The sequence below is a fragment of the Aquarana catesbeiana genome, linkage group LG06 (genome assembly GCF_042186555.1).
Source record: "Aquarana catesbeiana isolate 2022-GZ linkage group LG06, ASM4218655v1, whole genome shotgun sequence".
NCBI lineage: Eukaryota > Metazoa > Chordata > Amphibia > Anura > Ranidae > Aquarana > Aquarana catesbeiana.
Window position 1 is genome coordinate 102300583 of NC_133329.1, and position 14412 is coordinate 102314994.

Sequence of the window (14412 nt, forward strand, 5' to 3'; positions counted from 1 at the left end):
AAGGCCGGACAACTCTCTTACCACCCACTCCAAAAAGGAACTGAAAACTTCAAACATGGCGCAGGAAATGGAGCAACCCATAGGCAAGCATTTGTCCACATAAAATTGTTCCTGCCACTTGCAACCCAGCAGCCAAAAACTGTCCGGGTGCACTGGCAGCAGCCTAAACGCTGCCTCAATATCAGCTTTTGCCATCAGTGCCCCTTTTCCATAGCGCCTGACCCATCGAACCGCCGCATCAAACGAAGTGTATGACACGGTGCAGACGTCCGGGTCAATGAATTCGTTAACCGAACCCCCTTTTGGAAATGATAAGTGGTGAATGAGCCGAAACTTATTCGGCTCTTTCTTGGGCACCACCCCCAGAGGGGACACCACCAAGTCATTCAATGTTTTTGCTTCAAATGGCCCCCCCATCCGTCCTAAAGCCACTTCCTTTTCCAATTTCTCCCCCACCACCCCCGGGTGTTGCAACGCAGATTTTAAATTCCGTGCCACTGGAGGAACCACCGCCAATGAACATGGAATTTTGAACCCCTCTCTAAAACCCTCAGTGATCAGTAACGCCGCTTTCCTATCCGGATACTTACTTAGGAAAAGTTGCATCCTTTCCACCTTCACCGGCGTCATCCCTCTTGTGAGCAAACTCCCCGGTACGTTTACCTTTTTTGAAACACCGAGACAGGGTGTGGGCTCCCCCACAGCCTGAACACTCGTGCTTGAATTTGCAGGACCCCCCAAATTTACAGAATCCTTCATTATACTGCCAGCATACCCCCCATTTTCTGCCGGCCGGTAGTCCTGAGGAGTTAGTACCCCCGGCCCCCCCTTGAAATAACTGAGGCGGGGTCCTAGCCGACGACATCAGCTTCATCCATAGGCTAATATCCTTATGGTCCCAACGCAGAGCCGGACGCACCGCTCTGCGTTGACGAAACTGCTCATCGTAACGTAACCACGCAGTTCCCCCGTACACTCTATGTGCCTCACCTATAGCATCCATATAACAAAACAACCCCAAACAATGTTCAGGGTTCTTTTCGCCAATGACACTAGCCATGATAGCGAACGCTTGCAACCAATTCACAAACGTCCGCGGTATCAATCTATATCTCCTCTTCTCCTCATCCTCCTTCTTGGAATCGTCGGGTTTAACCCTATCCAGATTAAACTTTTCCAATGGCAACAAGGAGAAAATTTCCACGTACTCACCTTTATGAATTTTTTCTCTCACTTCAGGTTTCAAGTGTGCCCCTAACGGGCCTTCAAAACAAACATATATCTCACATTTTGCAGCATCTGCCAGCCTAACCACATCAGTCCTGCCTTTTGTTTCTGCAGCCCCCTTCTCACCTGCTGTTTCCTTGTCTGCCACCTTCTCTGGCAATGTGGTAGCTGGCACCTCTGTAACCGCAGCCCCTGTCGCCCTTTGTGCATCCCCTTGCGGAGCCTGCCCTGGTCCCTCTCCAAAGCGACCAACCAGGGCCCTTAAACCCTCCAATAGCTCCTGGAGCTGTCCCCCTGACCCCGAACTGGCGGGTGCAGTACTCGCCAGTTGTTGGTCAGTAACCTGACCCACCCCGCTCTGCGAAGGTGTCACCATCCCTCCTGCAGTTGTTGCTATCCCCCCCAGCAAGCCCTGCAAAGCATTGGTAAAGGAAAAGTTATCACTAGACTTACCAGGCTGACCAGGATTCCTCCCAACAGCCGCTGTGCTGCTCTCTCTTGCTGGTTCCAGCTGCTGTAGCCCATCTTCCTCATCGGACAACTCGTCTTCGGACTGTTCCCCTTGCACTGGGACTGGCGTCAGAGGTAGCCCCCCAGGAGAAGCCCTCCTGGAGGCCGGAAGCCCACGCTGGTGTGAGGCCTGCACCGTGCGACGAGTCACTGCTGCTCCCTGCTGCCCTGAACTTCCAGCTACCGGGCCAGCCTGGGCGCTGTTTTCATCGCCATCTTGGGACACGTCCCCCCCGCCCGGTAAGCTCCGCACACCCGCGGTGCCGCTCGATCCCCGCGACCCGGACGCTGCTGCTCTCGGCGCCGTTCTCCCCCTTCTGTCCACCCGCTCACACTCGTGCAGAGGTACTGAGGGGCTGTTCGAAATCCTCCGTGCAGTGCCAGCGTGCGGGGAAGTGGCGCCATGTTGGCCCGTGGCCCCGCCCACCGCTCCGTGACCGCGGCGTGTAACCCGCCCGGGCCCCACCGAATCACCCGCGTGGCTCCTCTTGGCTGGCGGTGCCGATTGCTCCCCCCTTGGGCTCCGTGTCAGACGACCCTGTCCATGTCCAGGCCCAGGTGAATAGCGCGCCGGAGGCCGTGATCTCCGCGCACGCGCAGACGGCTCACCTTCACCCCCTGCATGGCTTGCTTCTCCCCCGAGCATCGCTGTGACCTGGCTGCAAAGCCAGTCGGATCCATTCGCCGCCGCCGCCTGCCGCAACCGCGCCAAAATCGCCTCAACGTCTGCCATTGTGTCTGAGGAGCAGAGAAATTCTGCCTCCTCGTGTCTCCTTCCCAGCACACTGTTCCGTTTTTGCTCCTCCCCTCTTTTATAAGGCCACTCCTCCTTACTTTCCTGTTATCTCCTCCCACACTTTTCCTTGAAACATTAACCCTATGTGTGTCACTAGACACACTGTCATGCCCGGCCCTGCACTATTCCTCTTCTTTCCATCATTCCGGGCCTCACTTTACAATGGTCTGCGTGCTCAGACACAGCAAGGGAAGCTAAATAAGGACAATATCAATCCTTCATATGTAAGTCTATATAGCTGCAATATCTAAAAACGAAACATTTAAAGAGGAACTTTCCCTGGCTATGGGAAAATTAAAGGTCGGCTGCTTCAAGTACTGTGGCTGCTGACTTTGAAGAAAGACATACAATACTTACCAGCCCATCAAGTCCAGCATAGTCTTATGCAAGTGATTCTTCAAAGGGTTTCTGATCTTCAATGTCACAATCTTGTATTTGGGATGTTACTTACAGATCACTCACAGCTGGCCCCTACACCGCATGCGTGAGATCTGGACTACCAAGAGATGGTTCAGTAGGGATGTGTGATGTGACGAATGCCAGCAGGAGGGGGAATTGAGCAGACAATTGAAGAAGCGGGAGCAAGAACCACCAAATAAGTACTCATGTCCCACAAAAAAAAAAATAAAAATTAAGTTTGCTTAAATTTCTTAACTCACCTATCTTTGGAACAAATCCTCTTCTTGGCCCCAGTGATGTCATCACAAGGGCCGTCAAAGTCTTCACTCCACTGAATCCAAGAGACAGGATCCAGGGGAACACCCCAAGTGATTTTATGGATCCCTTCTTAAGGCCCTAGCAGATACACATCTTACTCTGGCAAGGAGGGGGAAAGCTATCAATACAGCTGACAATACTGATAACCCTCCTCCTCAGTGTACATGAGCACACCAATACACAGTATGACAAAGCGGCAAGGAAATCACTGCACCAGGAAGAGAAGAGGAGCCAGGAGCACTGGCTGGGGGAACCAATAAGAAGAGGATCGGGGCTGCTCTGTGCAATTCTATTGCACAGAGCAGGTAAGTATAGACATGCTTGTTATTTAAAAAATAAAAAGCCTTTATAACTACTTTAAATGTTTGGATGTGTAAGGGGCGTCTGTTACAAAAATTAATTTAATCCAAAGATCTTTTTGAAGTGTTTGATGGTTAAAAGCAATTAAAAACAAGCAACACATTTCGGGGGAAGATGCTTCGTTCTTCAGGACATGAGAAGTTGATGTTAATAGAATCATGACAGAATGCACTAACGGACCTGTGTTAAAGCCTGATGAAGACTAGCATCTCCTAATGGCGCTAAGAGCATCTCTTAATGGCACTACGAGCATCTCCTAACAGCACTAAGAGCAGCCTTTAAATTTCGTTCCTGTAATCCAGACAGCATCTTTGTTATTTGAAAGTATTAGCAATGCTACCTCTGCCACAGCAACCAAGGAAACATATTTGCTGTCTGGAGATAAGATGGCCTCTAAGGGATCTTAAAGTAGAACTATAGGCAAACTTTTTTTTTTCTCCATTTTGGATAGATTAAGGGAGGGTTATAACCCCTGTTAAAAAAAAAAAAAAATTCCCGTCATCTGTGTCCCATTGTCGAGATTTCCCTTAACTTCCTGTTCCATAGCCAAACAGGAGGTAAGAGGAAATCCCTGCAAATTAAGGGAATTCTTTGGGGACCTCCAGGTCACCAGAACTAGTGTCCCCATAGGAAGATTTCCCTTCTATTACTTTTCTGGGGACAACCCTACATTTGGGTAATTTATTTTACTTTCACTTTCAATCATAATGGTAAACAGGACCAATAGAGAGGGTGAATCTCTTAACAGGGATACAGACAAAAATAAAAACTGACAGGCATTCTAATCCCTCTCCACTCTATTCAGAACTAAAAAAAAAAGTTTTGCCTTTAGTTATACTTTAAAGACAACTTTTAGAGCAGAAGTGTCTCTCCTTGTGGAAGAGAATACAGATAAACAATGGGACAAATAGCTATTCCTGACCAGCAGAGCTGCACTATTATAACAGTTTAAGAGTGGCCAATAGCCAGGCCTAAACACTGCCACATGAAGGGGAGAAGGAAACATTGAAGTGGTCTTGCACTCAAAAAGTGAAGATTATTTGATTGAAATAAAAAAAAAAAAAAAAAAAAAAAGGTTTTCTATGCTACAGGGAGAATCGGGAGAATCTAAAGTTTTGCACCCAAACACAGCCCTGAAAAATGTTCATTTTGTTTGGAATTCCTTTGAATGGCTGTGTATTTACTGGAAAGTGAGGGTGCCTAGGCACTCCAGTGCCTACATCTGCAGTGTGAAATCTAAGGTACTGCTGCCTCTGACTGCTAGTCACATGACATTTGGAGTGAGATTTGGTGATGTCACTACTGTTCTCCTTGCTAGAAGTTTGAACGAAGAAGCAAAGCCTTGCCTCTACCAAGTTGGCCACTTTCGTGCAGACCACCCACCTAAAGAAAGGACACGCAGCCACTCAGAGCTGTTTATATCCCACAGCCACTGCAAAAGATAAACCCCCCTACTGCATTCGGCAAGCAGTATCACTGCTGAACATGACCATTCAAGTGTATTGAGGGGGCGCATGATGGTTTACAATGTTGAGGCTTAAACAGGAGGCAAGGAGGTGACCTGTCAACCACCTTCTAAAAAGCATTCTGCCATGGCTCACTTTTCAGATGGGTGGCGAGGTCTACCACTGGTCTGAACAAGACCTACGAGTGGATAATTGAGATCATTACAAATGCTTGTTTGCAAATAGTTCTCTTTACCCTTGTAAAGTAGTGAAAATGCTGTTCCTCCTCAAAAATAAGCCCCGACCCCATGATCAAAGCCAGGTCTCACAGTACTGGGAAATAATACAAGGAAGCAAGGACAGTATTCTCAGGCCAGTTACTAAAAGAAGTATTTTGTATTAAATACATTAATAACACCCTATTAGACATTGCCCTGTACAGTAATTAGCATTTTCCCAGCTATCTGCAGGCCACAGCTGACTCCAGGTTTTACAGTGATGCTTGCCCTAACTTTCGGGTAGGGGAGCGTAGGCCCTGAATATCTCACATGCACTGTTCAGAAGGGACAGCATAGACACAGGGAGGAAAGTGGAAGGCGTGGCCAAGGGAATGGTTTGATGCCCGCCTATCTCTTTCTGTGGACGCATGAAACATCTGTAGGTGCCAACTGGGTGCGTGCTCCATAGTACCCTACAAGGCAAAGGAGCAGCCCTCTAACCTGATTTCACAGCCAGCCCTGGAGGGACCATCTGATACAGACAGGAAAAAAAACTTTATGAGATCAGGGAGCAGTATTTTTGGTAAGGTATGTCAGCAGCATTTGAAAAAGAGAAAAACAATGTATCCTTTAGTGGCGGCCCATGCACTGTGGGTGCAGGGGCGCCAACCCCCCCCCCCATCCATGCGCCCAGCCCTTTTCAGTACGCCGGACGCATGGATTCCTATGACGGGGGTGGGAGGAGGTGGTACTTTTTGAAGCACCTGATTAGAGCCAGAGGCTCTAATAGGCTTCAAAATAGGGTGGGCTCAGGGCTGCCACCATAGACGTGTGGGGGTTGGGTGCTGCCAGAGACTGAGAGTGGGGGGGGTCGGTGGGCACAGCGGCTGCATATGATGGGCACAATGGCTGCATATGATGGGCACAAGGGCCTGCATATGATGGACACAAGTGGCTGCATATGATGGGCACAAATGGCTGCATATGATGGGCATGAGTAGCTGCATTAGATAGGCACAAGTGGCTGCATTTGATGGGCACAAGTGGCTGCATATGATGGGCACAAGTGGCTGCATATGATGGGCACAAATGGCTGCATTTGATGGGCACAAGTGGCTGCATTTGATGGGCACAAGTGGCTGCATATGATGGGCACAAGTGGCTGCATATGATGGGCACAGTGGCTGCATATGATGGGCACAGTGGCTGCATATGATGGGCACAGTGGCTGCATATGATGGGCACAGTGGCTGCATATGATGGGCATAGTGGCTGCATATGATGGGCACAGTGGCTGCATATGATGGGCACAGTGGCTGCATTTGATGGGCACAGTGAGGCTGCAATTGATGGGGGGGGGGGGGGGGGGTTGTGTATTTTTCAGTTTGTTTGTGCCCCCCCAAAAAATTTTAAGCACCAGCCTCCACTGGTATCCTTTAATATTACTTTAAGATAAGTAGCTCATACATACAAATAAAGACATACCTCTGACGACCAGCTATCCTTTGTTGTGTATAATTCCGCCACAATCTGAGCCTGTGATTGGTCAAACACGGTAAGCCGCACCCCTGTGACATGGAACTCCTTCTCAGCCAGCTTCTCTAGCCCCTGAATAAATGCTGGTGAAGACCCCTGCAGCGCAACGGCGGGAAAAAGCAGGCACGTCGTCTGGCACAAGGCACTGGTGAACAACAAACCTAGAAAGCAAAACATTATTCAAGCCACCTAATCGCATGTCAGAATTAGAAGCGAATACTACCTCTTAACGCATCATTTTAATGTCATTGTTCTATAATTGTTCTAATTGAGTTGAAAATACAGAGTGGATGTGATATCTGACAAAGAGATGGTGTCACAGCATCTGCCTGTCACATGTAATTTATAGAATCATTTAAGAGTGTAGCTTCTTGATTAATTTATGTTAAATATTGACAAGATCCAATAATTATTATGTAGAGAATAACACGATGTAGGCACAACAATAAGATACAGACTGCAAACATCGCACTTGAATGACGTTTCTATTCTATGAGAATTTAGACTCGTACATATGTCACTAAAGAAACCCTATCACCATCAATTTCAACAAAACTCTACCCATAAGATTATATGTGCATTGAGCATACTTTATATAAATGTAAAAGCCTCCCTTGCATAGACATCCAAAAACTGGATGACTCTATAGTATTCCCCTTTGCTCCTCCCCAGCAGTTACATAAAAGGATATGTAAGGAGGTGAGGGGAGGGGCAGAGGAGCTGGGCCAGCAAAGAAAATAATTAGACACACCCAGAAGAGGAGGAGGACTATGACTTGCTAGGAGGGAGGGGTCTGTGATAGCAATGGACTCTCCCTGGAATAATCAAATTTGCTAGCAGGTTTAAAGCACATTGCATGCCAACAAAAAAAAATATTTATGGAAAGAAAATAGCAATGCAAGTAAGCATTTAAAGTACTTGACCTTTCTGTGATTTTACCTGCATTTTTTAAAGGGGTTGTAAACCCTCATGGTTTTTCACCTTAATGCATTCTATGCATTAAGGTGAAAAACCTTTTTTAGTGCTGCAGCCCCCCCCGTTTTACTTACCTGGATGCTGTCATCCTCTGTCCGGGAACAAGCACACCATCTCTAGCTGGTGTTTCGTGTCCTGATTGGATAGATTGAAAGCAGCGCAGCCATTGGCTCCCCCTGCTGTCAATCAAACCCAATGATGCGATGCCGTGGGGCAGGGCCGAGTCCTGCATTCTGTGTGAATGGACACAGATGTGGGACTCGGGAGCGTGCCCGCATGGGTGTCCACCAAGGAGAGCGCTTCTCCAACATGGGCACTCGATGCGGGGAGGAGCCACCAGCGCCGCCGTGGGACCCCAGAAGAGGGCAGGGTCTCTTTAAAGGGTTAAGTTTATGTAATTTGTTTTTTTTAAGTGTATATGTTTTTAAACTGATGTTTTATGCCTATTTTATTATACGTATACAATCTTTGCACAAAAAAAAAAAAAAATGTAGGGCTCTATGTGGTTGATTTTATAAAGGCAAACAGACTGTGCACTTTGCAAAGTGCAGTTGCACTCTGCAAGAACAGTTTCTCCAGAGCTTAGTAAATGAGGTAAAGCTTCACTTTGCAAAGAATACCCAATCACGAGCAAGGAGAATAAAAAAAACAGCATTTTCGCACATGATTGGATGATAGAAGTCAGCAGAGCTTCTGCTCATTAAGGCCCCTTTCACACTGGGGCGGTTTGCAGGCGTTATTGCGTTAAAAATATCGCCTGCAAACCGACCCAAAACAGCCGCTGCTGTTTGTTCATTGTGAAAGCCCGAGGGCTTTCACACTGAAGCGGTGTACTGGCAGGAGAAGAAAAAAATTCCTGCAAGCCGCATCTTTGGAGCGGTGAAGGAGCGGTGTATTCAAATCAATGGGACAGCGCGGCTATACCGCGGCTATAGCCGCGCTATTCGAGCGGTTTTAACCCTTTTTCGCCCACCAGCGGGGGTTAAAACCGCACCGCTAGCAGCCGAATACAGACGCAAAAACGACGCCGCCACCGCCCCAGTGTGAAAGGGGCCTTACTGAGTTCTGGAGCAACTCCTCTTGTAGAGTGCACAGTCTATTTGCCTTTAGTAAATCAACCCCTATGACTCACCTCTTAATGAGCAAAATGTGTTAAAAGGAGAAGCTCTAGGGCAGGGGTCTCAAAGTGGAGGCCCTCCAGCTGTTGTGAAACGACATGTCCCATGAGGCATTGCAAGAATGACAGTTACAAGCATGACTCCCACAGGCAGAGGCATGATGGGACTTGTTGTTTCGCAACAGCTGGAGGGCTGCCAGTTTTAGACCCCTGCTCTAGGGGGTCACAAATGGCTGACGGGTGTATAACTGTTACAGTTTTGGTGGACGGTTTCTACTTTTTGAAAATGTGATAGGAAACCAAAATTCACTCCCATGCTGACTCCAAAGCATTTTAGCTGAAATTGTATCTAAGGGAAATATATACAGTTTGACCAAATTGATTTTGGGAAAATGTTATCAAAATACTTTGAAGTCAATGGGCCTGCAAATTTTAGAAAAGTTTTACTGCTTATCCCTAATTACAACGTTTTCATGCGCATTCATTTATTTATTTTAATGGGTGTTTCAACGTTCATAATGCATAGATGTGAAGCCAGCAAAAGATTCCTAGAGCACTATGTGTTATCTAAGAGCCCTTGCACACTGGGGCGGGGGGCGGCATCGGCGGTAAAACGCCGCTATTATTAGCGGCGTTTTACCGTCGGTATGCGGCCGCTAGCGGGGCGGTTTTACCCCCCGCTAGCAGCCGAGAAAGGGTTAAATACCACCGCAAAGCGCCTCTGCAGAGGCGCTTTGCCGGCGGTATAGCCGCGCCGTCCCATTGATTTCAATGGGCAGGAGCGGTAAAGGAGCGGTATACACACCGCTCCTTCACCGCTCCGAAGATGCTGCTGGCAGGACTTTTTTTACCGTCCTGCCAGCGCATCGCTCCAGTGTGCAAGCCCTCGGGGCTTTCACACTGGAATGAAAGCAGCGGCACTTTCGGGGCGGTTTGCAGGCGCTATTATTAGCAAATAAATAAAAGGAAAATACTGCGCTGTATCAATATAACAAAACTGACTAAAAGAATAAAACTAAAACAATAAGCAGCTGCTAAAGTGAGATACATACACCAATAAGAGATTTCAATACAGAGCAGCGCTACCCCCCAAAAAAATTATTAAAAAATTAATACAATGAAAATCAATTACATTAGCAAATTAATATAAACATAAATTGAATCAAATGTGATCAAAAGCAAGAACTAAAGTCCATCTTCTTAATTCTGCAGTGATAGGAAAGGAAATGCCACGCATCAACTGATGCTAAGGAAACAATGTAACTGTGCATACAAAATTGTTCAGAAAAGGTAGTAGTGCTAGTCCACGGTAAGTGAATTCAACCTCCACCACACCTTCAGTGATAAGAAGAATGCTCGCTTACCAGATGGCAAGCAATTAAAGCTTGCGGTCTAAACCCGACCAGGGCCTTTCTCCAGAGTCAGGATACACAAAGTCTGAAGGAGAACCCGTCTAAGTGGTCAGCAGGGGATCGCCAAACTCGTCACCCAGGATTGTTCCCAGATCTCCTCCCAGACCCACAATGCTGTTGTCCAAAAGGTATCTCCGTTGCTCCTTCATCCAGAGTGTAGACTCCCAAAGCTCGGTGCACTATCCACGTTTCCTGCTTCCCATGCAGTTCCAGAAGCCCACCATTCACTGCAACACACTCCTGTCCTGAATGGTGGGCTTCTGGCACTGCATGGGAAGCAGGAAACGTGGATAGTGCACCGAGCTTTGGGAGTCTACACTCTGGATGAAGGAGCAACGGAGATACCTTTTGGACAACAGCATTGTGGGTCTGGGAGGAGATCTGGGAACAATCCTGGGTGACGAGTTTGGCGATCCCCTGCTGACCACTTAGACGGGTTCTCCTTCAGACTTTGTGTATCCTGACTCTGGAGAAAGGCCCTGGTCGGGTTTAGACCGCAAGCTTTAATTGCTTGCCATCTGGTAAGCGAGCATTCTTCTTATCACTGAAGGTGTGGTGGAGGTTGAATTCACTTACCGTGGACTAGCACTACTACCTTTTCTGAACAATTTTGTATGCACAGTTACATTGTTTCCTTAGCATCAGTTGATGCGTGGCATTTCCTTTCCTATCACTGCAGAATTAAGAAGATGGACTTTAGTTCTTGCTTTTGATCACATTTGATTCAATTTATGTTTATATTAATTTGCTAATGTAATTGATTTTCATTGTATTAATTTTTTAATAATTTTTTTTGGGGGGTAGCGCTGCTCTGTATTGAAATCTCTTATTGGTGTATGTATCTCACTTTAGCAGCTGCTTATTGTTTTAGTTTTATTCTTTTAGTCAGTTTTGTTATATTGATACAGCGCAGTATTTTCCTTTTATTTATTTGCTAATAATAGCGCCTGCAAACCGCCCCGAAAGTGCCGCTGCTTTCATTCCAGTGTGAAAGCCCCGAGGGCTTGAACACTAGAGCGATGCGCTTGCAGGACGGTAAAAAAAGTCCTGCCAGCAGCATCTTCGGAGCGGTGAAGGAGCAGTGTGTATACCGCTCCTTTACCGCTCCTGCCCATTGAAATCAATGGGACGGCGCGGCTCTACCGCCTTTGCGGTGGTATTTAACCCTTTCTCGGCCGCTAGCGGGGGGTAAAACCGCCCCGCTAGCGGCCGCATACCGACGGTAAAACGCCGCTAATAATAGCGGCGTTTTACCGCCGACGCCGCCCCCCGCCCCAGTGTGCAAGGGCTCTTAGATAACACATAGTGCTCTAGGAATCTTTTGCTGGCTTCACATCTATGCATTATGAACGTTGAAACACCCATTAAAATAAATAAATGAATGCGCATCACTGCAGAATTAAGAAGATGGACTTTAGTTCTTGCTTTTGATCACATTTGATTCAATTTATGTTTATATTAATTTGCTAATGTAATTGATTTTCATTGTATTCATTTTTTAATAATTTTTTTGGGGGGTAGCGCTGTATTGAAAGCTACTATTAGCGCAATAGCGCCTGCAAACCGCCCCAGTGTGCAAGGGCTCTAAAGATGCCGCTACAAAGTCAGCTTTATTCAAAGTTGATTTAGTACAAAAACCCTGCGCTATTATTTATAAAAAAAATAGACTACCATACAAAATAAATAATAAAAACTGTGAAAGACCAGCTATCACTCCACAGTTCAATCAACACACTAATATCAATAAATGTATAGATACTACTACCAAGAATTCCTACTTAATATCCTATCACTGCTTTAAACTTCTTCACAACTTTATCCCTGGCCTGTCTGGTGTGTTCCTTGGCCTTTATGATGCTTTTTGTTCACTAAGGTTCTCTAACAAACCTCTGAGGGCTTCACAGACCAACTGTATTTATTCTGAAATTAAATTACACACAGGTGGGCTCTATTTACTAATTAGGTGACATCTGAAAGCAATTGGTTCCTCTAGATTTTAGTTAGGGGTATCAGAGTAAAGGGGGCTAAATAAAAATGCACACCACACTTTTTACATATTTATTTGTAAAAAAATTTGAAAACCATTTATCATTTTTCTTCCACTTCACAATTATGTGCCACTTTGTGTTGGTCTATCACATAAAATCCCAATAAAATACATTTACGTTTTTGGTTGTAACATGACAAAATGTGGAAAATTTCAAGGGGTGTGAATACTTTTTCAAGGCACTGCATAACTCTTTATTTGGCCCTGACACATGGGGAAGGTATTTGGTGGGTCTTTCTTACTCTACCTATCCCCCCCTATTTTGTCGTTATATCCCGACTTCTATCTTAAAGCGGTGTTCCGCCCACCGCTGCAAAAATTAAAAGCCAGCAGCTGCACATACCGCAGCTGCTGACTTTTAATAATAGGACACTTACCTGTCCTGGAGTAAGGAGGAGGGAGCCCGGCGGTGACGTCAATACCCGCGGCTAAGGCTCCCGGAAGTGGGAACAGGATACCTGTGAAAGACAGGAATCCTGTCCCCCCTCTTCCCCGAAAGGTGCCAAATGTGGCACCGGAGGGTGGGAGGAGTACAACGAGCGGAAGTTCCACTTTTGGGTGGAACTCCGCTTTAATCCTTAGGAGGCCAGCCTATGTTTCTCCATTTCTTCCCTTGCTTGGACTTCTTTCCTTCTCCCAATCTCTCTTCTCCCTCTCCCACTCTTCCCATCTTTATAAAGACCTATTTCCATCGACCATCATTTATACACAAATACTGGTGTCCAAAGGGCCCTTTAGCTTTACCTTCAAATAGGTCCTGAATGCTTACCTATGTACCTGTTTATGTTTACTCTGACTTTCATTGTTATTCTTATCAGATGGGTTATACTAACCGCTGTGTGGGTGTCGTTATCCACACTTTTATAACTAATAAAAAAAATTGTAACAGAAACTAAGCCTTTTGACAAGGTTGCAGTCACTGCGATGAGTCATTCAGTTATGTGTAAACTGCAGCTTGAGCTATAGAGCTCTGCAAATAACAGGCTTTTCCCAAGAAACTGCTAAACAGTCTCAACAAGACAACAGTTCCACCTTCTGGCTGGAAGAGGAATACAAAACATTAGTATGCAATATTTTATATTGACCTAAAAAAATGGAATGATAGCAGTGACATCTTGCTGTTGGAGTATCCAAGACCCCAGGGGCTGTTTCATCTGAACAAACGCCATCTATAACTAAAATATTCTTTTTGGGAACTTAAAAAGTAGGAGCTCTAAACTTATTGGCTACTTTCTCATTTTCTGTCCATGTGGCCAGTGTACTAAAGCCAGAGGACCAGCATGGGAACCAGGCATTTTCCAAATGAGGTCAGCAGTTGCAGTCAACGTACCTCTAGAGTCTAGACAATTAATGCTGGCTTGTGCAAGGTTTCTCAAGGACAGGGTCACTTGAAGATGGAGTTGAACTTTTTGTAATCAAATGTCAGAGTTTTATTTATTCTCTCTGCGTTATGTTGCACCTGATCATATTTGTATCAAATTCCCAAAATGATCATCGGGGCACAAAATAATTTACTTCAACTTCTTCAATACGCTATATGAAAAACTGCAGATTTAATTATTTAGCAATACCACATTTCCCTGAGATTGTGTTGGGTAAACCTAGCCTCGAGACACGCTAAGCGAACCCAGCCTTGGTGTCTTGCCGTATTTCCCATTATTGTTGACACACACAGTTCTGCTAATCCGCTTGGTACACAGAACTCATTAAAGTTTAGCCAGGATTAGTAAAGTAGTGTGACTGGAAAACCCAGACATGTCTGCAAACTGCATACCAGTGCTATAGTGTACATATCAGCTGGATGAATGTGACCCCACAATACTATCAAAGTGAATTAAGTTTATTAATCCTCAAATCCATTTGTATGTGCCTGGGGAGGCCCTGGATTGCAAGACATACACCGTTCAGGGGATTGCAACCTGCCTGACTCTAAAGCTGGCCATATACTATACAACCCAATTGCACAATCTTGGTATGATTCCATTTAGATTTATCAAAGCTTTGTGAGGACATACGTAAATAAACCCTTCAGTTAAAGTGGTTCTAAAGGCT

At 45.9% G+C, this 14412-nt stretch overlaps 1 protein-coding gene across 1 annotated transcript in view; it reads right to left on the minus strand.

The window, feature by feature from the left end:
- LOC141148803 (dynein axonemal assembly factor 8-like) overlaps positions 1–14412 on the minus strand; it is a 218919-nt gene that overhangs the window by 30653 nt on the left and 173854 nt on the right. Inside the window, exon 28 of the mRNA XM_073636564.1 lies at positions 6759–6970. Within this exon, the coding sequence (XP_073492665.1) occupies positions 6759–6970 (212 nt within the window). The remainder of the gene's footprint in view (positions 1–6758; positions 6971–14412) is intronic.